This window comes from Schistocerca cancellata, chromosome 1 (assembly GCF_023864275.1).
Source record: "Schistocerca cancellata isolate TAMUIC-IGC-003103 chromosome 1, iqSchCanc2.1, whole genome shotgun sequence".
NCBI lineage: Eukaryota > Metazoa > Arthropoda > Insecta > Orthoptera > Acrididae > Schistocerca > Schistocerca cancellata.
In genome coordinates, this window is record NC_064626.1 from 631,728,075 (window position 1) to 631,743,391 (window position 15,317).

At 41.7% G+C, this 15,317-nt stretch overlaps 1 protein-coding gene across 2 annotated transcripts in view; it reads left to right on the top strand.

The window, feature by feature from the left end:
- Positions 1–15,317, top strand: part of LOC126183213 (serine/threonine-protein kinase fused) — a 195,830-nt gene that overhangs the window by 30,099 nt on the left and 150,414 nt on the right. For both annotated transcript variants that reach the window (XM_049924999.1, XM_049925006.1), the window contains exon 3: positions 11,007–11,152. In XM_049924999.1, the coding sequence (XP_049780956.1) occupies positions 11,007–11,152 (146 nt within the window). The remainder of the gene's footprint in view (positions 1–11,006; positions 11,153–15,317) is intronic.

The following is a 15,317-nucleotide window of genomic DNA, read 5'->3' on the forward strand; positions in this document are numbered from 1 at the left end:
CTACCAGTGTTTGTTCCGCTATCATATAATCATACAATAAAGGATCCTTCTTTCTATGTATTCGCAATACATTACATTTGTCTATGTTAAGGGTCAGTTGCCACTCCCTGCACCAAGTGCCTATCCGCTGCAGATCTTCCTGCATTTCGCTACAATTTTCTAATGCTGCAACTTCTCTGTATACTACAGCATCATCCGCGAAAAGCCGCATGGAACTTCCGACACTATCTACTAGGTCATTTATATATATTGTGAAAAGCAATGGTCCCATAACACTCCCCTGTGGCACGCCAGAGGTTACTTTAACGTCTGTAGATGTCTCTCCATTGAGAACAACATGCTGTGTTCTGTTTGCTAAAAACTCTTCAATCCAGCCACACAGCTGGTCTGATATTCCGTAGGCTCTTACTTTGTTTATCAGACGACAGTGCGGAACTGTATCGAACGCCTTCCGGAAGTCAAGGAAAATGGCATCTACCTGGGAGCCTGTATCTAATATTTTCTGGGTTTCATGAACAAATAATGCGAGTTGGGTTTCACACGATCGCTGTTTCCGGAATCCATGTTGATTCCTACATAGTAGATTCTGAGTTTCCAAAAACGACATGATACTCGAGCAAAAGACATGTTCTAAAATTCTACAACAGATCGACGTCAGAGAGATAGGTCTATAGTTTTGCGCATCTGCTCGACGACCCTTCTTGAAGACTGGGACTACCTGTGCTCTTTTCCAATCATTTGGAACCTTCTGTTCCTCTAGAGACTTGCGGTACACGGCTGTTAGAAGGGGGGCAAGTTCTTTCGCGTACTCTGTGTAGAATCGAATTGGTATCCCGTCAGGTCCAGTGGACTTTCCTCTGTTGAGTGATTCCAGTTGCTTTTCTATTCCTTGGACACTTATTTCAATGTCAGCCATTTTTTCGTTGGTGCGAGGATTTAGAGAAGGAACTGCAGTGCGGTCTTCCTCTGTGAAACAGCTTTGGAAAAAGGTGTTTAGTATTTCAGCTTTACGCTTGTCATCCTCTGTTTCAATGCCATCATCATCCCAGAGTGTCTGGACATGATGTTTCGAGCCACTTACTGATTTAACGTAAGACCAGAACTTCCTAGGATTTTCTGTCAAGTCGGTACCTAGTATTTTACTTTCGAATTCACTGAACGCTTCACGCATAGTCCTCCTTACGCTAACTTTGACATCGTTTAGCTTCTGTTTGTCTGAGAGGTTTTGGCTGCGTTTAAACTTGGAGTGAAGCTCTCTTTGCTTTCGCAGTAGTTTCCTAACTTTGTTGTTGTACCACGGTGGGTTTTTCCCGTCCCTCACAGTTTTGCTCGGCACGTACCTGTCTAAAACGCATTTAACGGTTGCCTTGAACTTTTTCCATAAACACTCAACATTGTCAGTGTCGGAACAGAAATTTTCGTTTTGATCTGTTAGGTAGTCTGAAATCTGCCTTCTATTACTCTTGCTAAACAGATAAACCTTCCTCCCTTTTTTTATATTCCTATTAACTTCCATATTCAGGGATGCTGCAACGGCCTTATGATCACTGATTCCCTGTTCTGCACTTACAGAGTCGAAAAGTTCGGGTCTGTTTGTTATCAGTAGGTCCAAGATGTTATCTCCACGAGTCGGTTCTCTGTTTAATTGCTCGAGGTAATTTTCGGATAGTGCACTCAGTATAATGTCACTCGATGCTCTGTCCCTACCACCCGTCCTAAACATCTGAGTGTCCCAGTCTATATCTGGTAAATTGAAATCTCCACCTAAGACCATAACATGCTGAGAAAATTTATGTGAAATGTATTCCAAATTTTCTCTCAGTTGTTCTGCCACTAATGCTGCTGAGTCGGGGGGTCGGTAAAAGGAGCCAATTATTAACCTTGCTCGGTTGTTGAGTGTAACCTCCACCCATAATAATTCACAGGAACTATCCACTTCTACTTCACTACAGGATAAACTACTACTAACAGCGACGAACACTCCGCCACCGGTTGCATGCAATCTATCCTTTCTAAACACCGTCTGTGCCTTTGTAAAAATTTCGGCAGAATTTATCTCTGGCTTCAGCCAGCTTTCTGTACCTATAACGATTTCAGCTTCGGTGCTTTCTATCAGCGCTTGAAGTTCCGGTACTTTACCAACGCAGCTTCGACAGTTTACAATTACAATACCGATTGCTGCTTGGTCCCCGCTTGTCCTGACTTTGCCCCGCACCCGTTGAGGCTGTTGCCCTTTCTGCACTTGCCCGAGGCCATCTAACCTAAAAAACCGCCCAGCCCACGCCACACAACCCCTGCTACCCGTGTAGCCGCTTGTTGCGTGTAGTGGACTCCTGACCTATCCAGCGGAACCCGAAACCCCACCACCCTATGGCGCAAGTCGAGGAATCTGCAGCCCACATGGTCGCAGAACCGTCTCAGCCTCTGATTCAGACCCTCCACTCGGCTCTGTACCAAAGGTCCGCAGTCAGTCCTGTCGACGATGCTGCAGATGGTGAGCTCTGCTTTCATCCCGCTAGCGAGACTGGCAGTCTTCACCAAATCAGATAGCCGCCGGAAGCCAGAGAGGATTTCCTCCGATCCATAGCGACACACATCATTGGTGCCGACATGAGCGACCACCTGCAGATGGGTGCACCCTGTACCCTTCATGGCATCCGGAAGGACCCTTTCCACATCTGGAATGACTCCCCCCGGTATGCACACGGAGTGCACTTTGGTTTTCTTCCCCTCCCTTGCTGCCATATCCCTAAGGGGCCCCATTACGCGCCTGACGTTGGAGCTCCCAACTACCAGTAAGCCCACCCTCTGCGACTGCCCGGATCTTGCAGACTGAGGGGCAACCTCTGGAACAGGACAAGCAGCCATGTCAGGCTGAAGATCAGTATCAGCCTGAGACAGAGCCTGAAACCGGTTCGTCAGACAAACTGGAGAGGCCTTCCGTTCAGCCCTCCGGAATGTCTTTCGCCCCCTGCCACGCCTTGAGACGACCTCCCACTCTACCACAGGTGAGGGATCAGCCTCAATGCGGGCAGTATCCCGGGCAACCACAGTCGTAGTCCGATCGGGGGATGCGTGGGACGAGCTGGCCGTCCCCGACAAACCCCCATCCGGACCCCCACAGTGATGCCCATTGGCAACAGCCTCAAGCTGTGTGACCGAAGCCAACACTGCCTGAAGCTGGGAGCGAAGGGATGCACAATTGACATCCATGTCAGTGTTTGTAATAAACTGTTGCTGCCACCATATCATCCCCCTGTGAACCTTCTAATAAATGGCAGGGGGAAGCAATTTGAGCTTCTGCAACCTCACACTGTGATTCAATTTGAGTATCCGCAGCCCTCGAAACCTCAGACGATTGTGCAATAGTCAGAATGTTGGAGATGGAGCGATTTTCTCTTTGCAGTGCCCATTCATGAACCTCAAGATCAGGGGCCAACCAAATGATTGCATCAAGAACCATTTCATTGTGCTTAATATATACACGAATGACCAACCTATAGGCCCAAAGACCAGGAGCTTCTTGTATGTTGATGACCTCGCTCAAGCCACCAAGAGCACAGATATTGAATCACTGGAGTACAGCCTCACAAGTGCCCTTGAAGATCTCTCCAGATACTACAACACAAACCAGTTTAAACCAAACCCTTCAAAGACCCAATAGTGTGTTTTACATTTGAGAAACAAGGAAGGCACTCACAAGTTGCAAATACTATGGTTGGTGGTTGAACTAGAACACTAAGAGACTCTAAAATACTCAGGAGTGACACTTGATAGGTCTCTCACTTTCAAAAAGCACTGCATGAAATGCAAGTCGAAAGTCTCCACCAGGAACAATCTCCTGCGGAAAGTGGCCGTATCACAGTGGGGTAGTCAACCTGAAACAACCCGAACATCTGCAATGGCACTATGCTATTCTGTGGCAGAGTATGCCTGTCCTGTTTGATATAATTCAGCTCGTGCCAAACAGGTGGATGTAGCTCTCAATGAAACCTGCAGAACTATAACAGGTTGCTTGAAGCCCATTCCAGTCGAATGGCTTTACCACCTCACAGAAATAGCACCACCACCTGTCCGAAGAGAGGTAACTGCGAACAAGGAAAGAAAGGCAGTGGAACAGGAAATTACTCATCCTCTGTATGGGCATGACTGAAGTCAAGAAAGAGTTTATTGAGACATCAAAGGAACTTAGAACCACTGCTGAAAAAGCTAGGTTACAACTATGGAGAGCTATGACCTACCTTCCCCCTGCTTGGAAAAGAGTTGAAGCTTTACCTCCAGGCCATGACAGGGAATGGACAACTTGGAAGTTCCTGAATAGACTGAGATCTGGAGTTGGAAGATCAAAAGTTAACCTGGAAACATGGGGATACACTGATCCAAATGATATTCGGTGTGACTGTGGAGAAGAACAGACAGTCCAGCACATGTTTCACTGTTAATTGTGCCCATTCTCCTGTACAGAAGGCGACCTTCAACAAGCAACACAAAATGCACTGGAAGTGGCCAAGTTTTGGTCAAAAGTAATTTAACCATGACTGTGTAAAATGTATGTACATGTACCTGTATGTTTCTGACACGAGAATAATAAAAAAAAATCGTGTACATCAGTGACAAAGTGACAATGACGGCTTAAACCGTGGACCCAAACTGCCCAAAACAGAGGCAAACATTTGCAGTACCTGAGCTGTATTGTGTTGCATGTGGTGAATGCCTCGTGCAATTGATCAATATGCTGCAATGCCGTGGTAAGAAACCCTTGCTGATCAACTATCCAGCGTGAAAACTCAGCAGCAACACTGTCAGACATCACAGATGCAATGAAGGACCAACCTGAGACTGAAAACTGCATGTAGAGCAATCCCACACTCTTCATCACTTACGTTGTAACTTGGACACGCAACACAACCAAGAATTAGCACAACTTCATTAGACTGTGGCATGTACGTGAAGTACCTTAACATATACTGAACACAATAAGATAAGCAAATGTGTCCAAGCAGTAATAACATGGTAACTGAGAGTGTGCATAGCGCAGCAGGCAGTATTGCTCTTTTGCGGTGTGCTCTCGTGGGTGACAACACACTGCTGACGCATGTGGTTTTCAAGTGTGCACGGATTACTGCAATAAGAAACTTCCTAGTTTCAAACAAAACCAGAGATGTCGTCTGCTCTCAGCCTGTTGCTACCACGTAAAGGAGTTCTTAGACACAAGTAAAACAGTGTAAACTCACAAATAAGAGATTCTTCTACAAACTCCATGTAACAAAAGTAAAGAAATTGTGGTGGCCAGCATATGTATGCAAAATGGTATATATTTTCTTAACTCCCTCCGATAACACTTTGAGTAGGTATGTATGTAATCTTATATATATATGGTGTAAACTCTTAATCTCTGTTACAAATGCACGGAAAATTATGTGCATCTTTTTCTTTACCTTGTAGCAAGCCTGTTTATATCCTGACATATCGAGTATCAGTACCAGGAATGATGAAAGAATGGAATGTGCGTAATAATATGCTAACAGAAATGCATGTCAGCAGTAAGAAGGAATAAAGTCTGGAGAAGTTGACTTTTCCAGGAAAGAGCGAGGAATAATATGGTCAGCAGATGAGAAGCGGGAGGGGAGGACTAAAATACACTCCTGGAAATTGAAATAAGAACACCGTGAATTCATTGTCCCAGGAAGGGGAATCTTTATTGACACATTCCTGGGGTCAGATACATCACATGATCACACTGACAGAACCACAGGCACATAGACACAGGCAACAGAGCATGCACAATGTCGGCACTAGTACAGTGTATATCCACCTTTCGCAGCAATGCAGGCTGCTATTCTCCCATGGAGACGATTGTAGAGATGCTGGATGTAGTCCTGTGGAACGGCTTGCCATGCCATTTCCACCTGGCGCCTCAGTTGGACCAGCGTTCGTGCTGGACGTGCAGACCGCTTGAGACGACGCTTCATCCAGTCCCAAACATGCTCAATGGGGGACAGATCCGGAGATCTTGCTGGCCAGGGTAGTTGACTTACACCTTCTAGAGCACGTTAGGTGGCACGGGATACATGCGGACGTGCATTGTCCTGTTGGAACAGCAAGTTCCCCTGCCGGTCTAGGAATGGTAGAACGATGGGTTCGATGACGGTTTGGATGTACCGTGCACTATTCAGTGTCCCCTCGACGATCACCAGTGGTGTACGGCCAGTGTAGGAGATCGCTCCCCACACCATGATGCCGGGTGTTGGCCCTGTGTGCCTCTGTCGTATGCAGTCCTGATTGTGGCGCTCACCTGCACGGCGCCAAACACGCATACGACCATCATTGGCACCAAGGCAGAAGCGACTCTCATTGCTGAAGACGACACGTCTCCATTCGTCCCTCCATTCACGCCCGTCGCGACACCACTGGAGGCGGGCTGCACGATGTTGGGGCGTGAGCGGAAGACGGCCTAACGGTGTGCGGGACCGTAGCCCAGCTTCATGGAGATGGTTGCGAATGGTCCTCGCCGATACCCCAGGAGCAACAGTGTCCCTAATTTGCTGGGAAGTGGTGGTGCGGTCCCCTACGGCACTGCGTAGGATCCTACAGTCTTGGCGTGCATCCGTGCGTCGCTGCGGTCCGGTCCCAGGTCGACGGGCACGTGCACCTTCCGCCGACCACTGGCGACAACATCGATGTACTGTGGAGACCTCACGCCCCACGTGTTGAGCAATTTGGCGGTACGTCCACCCGGCCTCCCGCATGCCCACTATACGCCCTCGCTCAAAGTCCGTCAACTGCACATACGGTTCACGTCCACGCTGTCGCAGCATGCTACCAGTGTTAAAGACTGCGATGGAGCTCCGTATGCCACGGCAAACTGGCTGACACTGACGGCGGCGGTGCACAAATGCTGCGCAGCTAGCGCCATTCGACGGCCAACACCGCGGTTCCTGGTGTGTCCGCTGTGCCGTGCGTGTGATCATTGCTTGTACGGCCCTCTCGCAGTGTCCGGAGCAAGTATGGTGGGTCTGACACACCGGTGTCAATGTGTTCTTTTTTCCATTTCCAGGAGTGTAGTTATGGGTGTGGAAACTAAGAAAGATGTTGAGACAGAAATACTTGTTCCCTGTTAGACAGAAGACAGACAACTGGAGTGTGCTGAGAGGGAAACTATGCTAATAATAAATGCATTAAGTTGTTATGTCTTCTTGAATGCAGCATGATTTTGATTGCAGTTATGGAATGATGATAAGAATTTGATAACTGAAGAGAGCCGCAGAGTGAATGAAAAACCCATGAAGACAGTTGTGTGCAAAAATCACACTTCAAATCCATTCACAACCATGTTTTTTTATCTGAACATAGGGAAGACTCACGTGATCAAACAGCACTGTGCTACACACACACACCCACTCACACACTCTCTCTCTCTCTCTCTCTCTCTCTCTCTCTCTCTCTCTCTCTCTCTTTCTATCTCTCTCTCCCCCCCCCCCCCAGCCCCCACCCCCTTATAATGCTTTTGTGAGTAGCTTGATTCATGCAGAGTTTTCATAATTAGAGTCATGTTGAGCTACAACACAGTAGTAAAGATTTGTAAGACCTGGTTACATGCATAAGATTTTTTTTTTTCTTTTTGTCGATATATTTTTCTAAATTTTTTATCTGCATTTATGTAAGACCAATATTTCCTACATGTTTCTTATAGTTTGTACTTCCAACTGTAGGGAAGCAGCATACTCACGCCTTATAAAATTTACATCAGTCTTTCCATTGTGTGCCAGTCTAGTCCGCTGTAACTAGCTCTGACGTCATAAATATTGTGCAATACTTTAAAATGAAGTAAATAACCTGAAACGTTTCTAGCGTGTCAGGAGTAATACAAAATCAATATGTGTTGGATATCAGTTCAATAACTTTAACCATTTTCGAAATTTGGATGTTTTTCTGTAAAAATCATTGGCGTAACAGAAAAGAGCTAGAAACTTAAAAATTTATATTTAGATTCCTTTTGCATAATAATTTAGTAGAAACAGTATTCTGGATCTCACAAATTAAAATTTTAGTTGGAATTCATGATTTTCTGGTTTTTGTCTTAGAAATTAAGGAAGCAAGATAGATTAAGTAGGTAAATAAATAAAGCTAGGATGTTTAAATTTAAGTAGAAGGGAGATCATAAAAATGTGAGAAGTTTCAACTGAATAACTATAAAACTATAGCGATAGCGTATCTCCAAAGGGCAAGTTCAGAGCTCGTCTACTGCATGTAGTGTAATTAAATTAATTCTCTCACCCAAAATATTTGGCTTAGCCATGTCAGACTTTTATTATGATTACTTATTTGTGTGCTGATTGCACAATTAAATTGAAAGCTTCATCGGCCATCAGCAAAGGAAGCAACGATTTATTCGATAACTTAAAGTGGTGCATTACTAGCCCAGCAGCTAGTCGGGAGAGCAGATTTGATCAGGCGTTCCCTTAGCCGTCCGCACTGCGGCTTTATATGTAAGAACGCTGCGCGAGAAGGCAAGGAGGCCCCAGTTCTCTCCAGACACTGATTAGCCCACCACCTGTGCCGGGAGTCACGTCGCGTCGGTATTGTTGATATAAACAGCCTCAGATGCAGTAATAAGTTACTCGGGATACGCGTAACCATGAAATCGTTTTCGAGTGAAATGTTCATTTTAGGATGACGTTAATGATCTATCTTTAGTTTGCGTATGTCGTATTTTCACATGCCGCCGCAGGACAGACATTCTACCATTATTAGCGTGGCATTTGATGAACATTATCATCAAATTATGGCGAGCATTTACTTAAACATTTAATTTGAACAGTTATAGTTGCGACAGCGCATTAGACTCTGAATTGCTCTGGTAGTTGGATTATGTGGATTCTTTTTGGTCTGTGACTTTCAGAATATAGTGAACATTTTAGTGAGAATGGTTTTTGATTATGGATCCCAGACAGTCTCCTAATTTCTCAGAGCTATAAGCTGTAGCTATAAATGTATTTCTCAGATGAAGTGGGCACTAGGAATTCTAATTAAAGGCTTCACATTTTGCTAATCACTTTCTGGTTGCCAATATTGTAGTTAGAGAGCCAGTGTTGAGAATGGCAAACAACAGCATTAAATAAATAATAGGAACGTTATCAATTATTCCACCCGCCACCTCACACAACTCCATATACTCACGATTATGCTGAAGTCTTTCGCTTTCTGTAGTAGATATGTTGCATGCAGTCAAGGAGTATGATAAAAACTGTTTCATGAACATATTCACTGAGGAGCTTTCAGTGTATTTTGAGTATTATCTGGCTCCATAGGGTTTAGTTTAAGGCCCTGGTTTGTACCAGTCATGATACTGAGCAAAGGTCATTTTTCTTACCTGATATGGTAGTAGCAATGTTGTTAAGGCTGGTGATTAGATACAGACAGATGTCAGCTTATAAGTGGTAGCTACAAGAATGAAATTCATGTGAATCAACAATCTCAAATCCCTGCTGAAATCAGTCCATATGAAAATAGCCATTTCATGTCTGCCATTGGCATCTTTGATGTCATCAGTCTATGACATCTATGTTGTATTGGAGAAATAATTCAGGTTGCGGAGGAGGAGGAGAGGGATAAGATGATGACACTTTAACTTCTGTTGTTTTTCCATACAAATGTCATTATAATAGTCTAGGTGGACATTAAGAAATAAAAAATATGTTATTGTATTTATACTGTATAATATGGTCATACAGAAGTTTTTATGTATGCTATGCAGCACTGACAAATTGATTATATATTTTAATTAAACCATTCTTTACTGCGTAACTAAATGAACTACATCAGTTTCAAATGTGCATCCACATCCTGTAATTGTTACTTAATTTTAAAAAAATAGAACTTAAATTTGTGATCAACTTTTTGTTAATTATTTTAGACCTATTATATAGAAAGCTACACTGACTGTCTGCCAAAGACTGGTCGTGAAACAGTCCAAGTCACTTTATATTTATACTTGGTGACCAGTTTTAGTTAAATATCATCTTCAGACCAAATGTCAGTGCATCTAGTTATGTACACAATTCTCATTCTGGAATCTGACTGAGCTACCTGTTCTTTCTAACCATCCTCAACCTACACCTTTTTCTCCCTGCGAGATAGCATACTTTTTTTGTATTTTTATATGCATCTAGTGACAGTACTGGAATTTCTCCTTCTGAAGATAAGTCCTAGCCAAGCACCCTGTCTACTAGTAAGTTTATAGTTTACTGAAAATGTAATGGTATGATCTTCAGACTGGTCCCTTAAATCGCTTAACCTTTTCAGACCTTCTGGCTACAATTGTGTACATTAACTTTTGCAGTGTCTTAGCTGCAACAGAAGTATCTTTTCCCAATGGAAACCTGAGGTACACATTTGTGAATCTTTACCTTTTCACCATGCATAAGTACTGCCAGCTGTTGTGCATCACTGTGAAAATATCAGCAAGTCAACCTAGCAGTGTGCAGCAGCTCATGGCCGCCAGAATACACAGATGTGCTTGTTTTACTATATTCCACTGTATAATTGAATGTTATTATTGTTATTTTGCAGGGTAGTTATTCAATGATCATTTTATTATTTATTGAAATAGATAATATTTCGTAATTAGTTATTTTAGTCTGTAAAATGATGCCAAGTATACAAAGTATGGTTTGAAAATGGGTACATATTTTTCTATAAATCTTGCATTTAAAATCAGTTTGAAAACTCACATAAGAGTACACTACGTAAAGAAATATTTTCTTTCCACCAGAAAAAAATTCAGCTCTGTAAGAGTTAACTTCAAATCAGAGTCAGTGACTTAAACATCTCTGTTACTACTTGTTCTCATTTTCCATTCCTGAAATAAGTTGGCTGCTATGCAAATTAACTAGTGTCCTCTACACATACTAGATGTATTTAAAGTGAATTTTGAAAGACATTACATGTTCCTTGTTGATGATAGTTTGAGATACTATCTAATTTACAATACCATTATGCTCCAGATTGTTGTAGTAACAGAATATGCGGACAAGGAGTTATCTGAAATCCTGAGTAAAGAAGGATACTTGCCTGAGGATCGAGCAAGAAATATTGCCTGTGATTTAGTCTCAGCCCTTTACTATCTTCATTCTCATAGGGTGCTACACAGGTAACATTAATTTCATTTAATGTTTATTGATAATCTTCTTACACAAGATATAACTCTGTTGTTTTGTCTGCAGATCGAAATAATTAGTGACGGAAACTTTTTTTTTTTCAAATTTATTTACCAACCATTACATGTATTACAATCAATACATGATGCATCATTGGACAAGGCGATTATGCAATTTATGGTACTCTATAACTAATCAAAATATATAAATAAATCACCTTAAAATAATAAACTCATCACATCTGCAATATGCTTTTTTTTCTTTTGCAAATAATGGTTATTTATTGTAAACACACACACACACACACACACACACACACACACACACACACACACACACACACACACTCTTTTTCTTCATCTCATTTGCAAATGGAATAGCACAGACAGTTGCTGATACTGGTATAAAGTACTATGTCATATGTACTGAATAGTGACTTTCCAAACACATATGTTGATGCAAAAACAGCTGCAGAGATCACCAGTGCGGAGCAGATGAGATCCTGACAACCCTTGGTTTTCTCATATTTTATAATGCACAGTGGGTTATTCAGGTCATGTGATTCTCTCTGGTACAATACTTGTGCAAGGTGGAAAATATTGCTCTTCACGATTGCTGATCATTCTAACTCTGTAATGAGATCTGACACTCACTGGATATAATGATTCAAGCCAAACATACCACTGTACTTATAGTAAAAAGGGATATACAACTTCTTGATTTTTCAGTAGACCATTTTAAAGCCTTTACAAATGTTCAAAGGTGTTTGAGAATGCAACTATCTACATTTTTCCTAAATTTCCTGTTATACACTTGTCATATAGACTGAGGTGAAAAAGTCACAAGATAGCGATTATCCCATATACAGATGGCAGTAGTATTGTGTACACTTGGTATGAAAGGGTGGTACATCGGCATATACTTTTTTTTTCCTTTTACAAATAATGACTATTTATTTTAAAACAAACAACAATTTGGTGCAGAAAAGAGTGCAGATTTCTTCAGGAATGCTGTATCTAGTAAGGACACTTTTTGATGATTAGATCCTATATTGAAACAAAACTGAGGGGATGTTGATTGTTACATTTCAACCATTGTTCCAAATAGTCCCAGACTTTAGTTGTAGGAATAAGGTAGGCTAAGTTAGTGGGCCAATCAAGGTGCATTGGGACGCTCGAGTGTTCATCAATTTTGCATGTATTCATTTCTGGATTTATGAACAAATGATGATGATGATATGATGATGAACACGAATGGGAGTGCCCACAGCATACACATCATATAGATGTAGAAGAAAGGGCAAAAACTGGTGACCAGAAATATTGAAATAAATATCCTGTCTCATGTTCATGGTAAACCGAATGAGTGCCCCAAGTTTTGGTATGAAAAATACATCCAAAATACCACAGAAACATGTCAGGTTTGAATTACACATTTCTCACATTGTAGGTTTAACACCTCATTTGGCTGTCCATGCACTTGATGTCCTGCAACATTCATGAAGAGACAAAATAAGAAGCCGCGTGGGATTAGCTGAGCAGTCTAAGGCACTGCAGTCATGGACTGTTCGGTTGGTCCCGGTGGAGGTTCTAGTCCTCCCTCGGGCATCAGTGTGTGTGTTTGTCCTTAGGATAATTTAGGTTAAGTAGTGTGTAAGCTTAGGGGCTGCTGACCTTAGCAGTTAAGTCCCGTAAGATTTCATACACATTTGAACAAAATCAGAACTCATTGGGCTGCACTGTATGGCCCCAGTCTGCTCCTGTCCAGTTTCTGTGTAATTTGATCCATTGAATATTGCAGCTTTATGTGCTGCTATGAGCAATGGCCATTCACTAGGTACCTGACTCCAACTGTCTATTACCTGCAGTTGCCTTTGATAGGTGAAAGAATATCCTAACTTTCAATATTCCTTGTTTAGTGCTTTTACGAGGGTAATCCCAAAAGTAAGGTCTCCTATTTTTTTATAAGTACATAGACCTGTTTATTTCTACAATGGTTTACATCAGTTTACAGCTTGAACATTTAGCTATTTTTTGACATAATCACCATTTCTGTCGATGCATTTTTGTAGACGCTGTGGCAATTTTTGTATGCCCATGTCATACCAGCTTGCCGCCATGCTGTTCAGAAAATTATGAACCTCTTCTTTCACCTCGTTGTCGGAGCTGAATCGCTTTTGGGTCAAATGTTTTGACACCCGTGACAACTGACTCCAGAAAGTTGTCCTGTTCGGCTGCAAGGCGGTGAAGTAATGCATGGGAAGCATCAACTCATTGCCGCATGTGGTCCTCAGTCAGCATGCGTGGCACCCATCTTGCGCACACCTTATTCTCGCGAAATTCCAATCACCAACTTCCTCCTCCGAATGCGAAAATATTCCACCCCCCCCCCCCCCTTTCCTCTGTACTTTATAAATTCCCCACAAACTTCTCTACAGAATGAAAACCAGTCAACTACAGTGCCACACACAACCTCTGTTTCGAGCATGACTCATTTAGAAGAATATTTATAGTAAAAATAGTAAGCTAACATGACTATTACCTCTAAATTCAGCCTTGATCTTTCAAGCTAAGTCCTTCTGGATATAGACCTCCATATATTATTTTTCCTGCACCTCCACATGAATTCATTGGAAGTTCTTGTCAACACCATATAATTACCACAAATACTGTACTTGCAAAATTCTGCAATAACTGCCAGTGGCTGTAAAAATCTTATAGTAGATTTACTGACAGTCATTCTTTCAAGGAACATTTTCACTGTAAACACAACCAACTCATCTGTAACGAAAAGCAGTTGTGTAAGAAATCAGAATGTTATAAATCACAAATACTTTCATCAACAAAAGGCTCTGAAAACAAATTACGAAACAAAAAGAAAACAATATACGTCAGATTTTTAATATAAATGCCAACAAAGAACTCCAGAGAAAACATTTAACATTTACAACTACAGTCTGCGGGACAAAAAAATACGAGGAATAAAAAGATTCCAATGTTAAAAATGAAAAAAAAAAAATTAAAAAAATAAAAAATATATAGCAGGAGAAGATATGAACTTTAAATAGGATGTTGTGCCCTAATACGTGTGACATAGTAGTCGTACCAAGGAAAGAGGATCTATGCCTGTGTTAAAGAAAAAATATCATATAATGTGTCTGAGGAAAGAGATGTCTAATGTAAGAATTAAGTATTGATACACCAGGGATTTTTGCCAATGTTGTACAGAAGGAACCTTGCCTGAGTTTTAAAGCATAAGGAATATAATTAAATAAAAAATGATTAAGGATGTCAAGAGCGCCTGAGTTTGTGTGTTGAAATAATGGAGGTTTAAGAGATAAAGGAATAACAGTATACCACGTGTAGACAGTGATGGATACTTAGGCCGCCTCCCCCCCCCCCCCCCCCCCTCTCCCCCTGCCACACCCACACTGCCCTAGCCAGTCAGCTGACTCAACTGCGAGTAGCTGTACTTTCCTATCTAGCACTTGCATCCACGTCATCGTATTTTATGTTTCTGTCTGGCACATAGGGATTGACTTAATGGCTTAGCTCTGTTGAACACTCACCCTGACATTGTTTGTCCTATTGATGATGTAATTAATCAATTTTCCAGGAAAAATAGGTGCATAGAATTCATCATTTAAAGAAGAGAACCACAATTGTAACTTTTTATGTCATAAGATGGCATTGTCTTGTATATGTGTATAATCAGTTTAAATAAAACTTTCTTAAACTTTGATGTGACATGATTATTTTTTATTATGGTAAAAGTAAAGGTAGCTAAAGATATCTTTAGTGCCCCCTCCTTGAGGTTTTTCTGTATCCGCCACTGCGTGTAGAGAAGTGTACTATTTGTAAGTACTCAGAATTTAGTTCTACATGCAGTGTTACTAAACAAAACTGTAAAACTGTTGTGGAAGGATAAGGCAGATAGAATCTATTGTTTCCTCATGAAAACTACGCATTTTGAAAGTTATGCCTCGAAAGGAAATTATTACAGTTTTACCACGATGCCATTAAGAGTCAAATAAATTAATGATAAACAGTTTCAAGTGAAAAGTACATACACAGTGAAACAAATATACTGTAGTGGACACTGAGGTTTGAATTTTTATCATATTAAGAAAACGTTATTTACAAATGTAAAGTCACATTC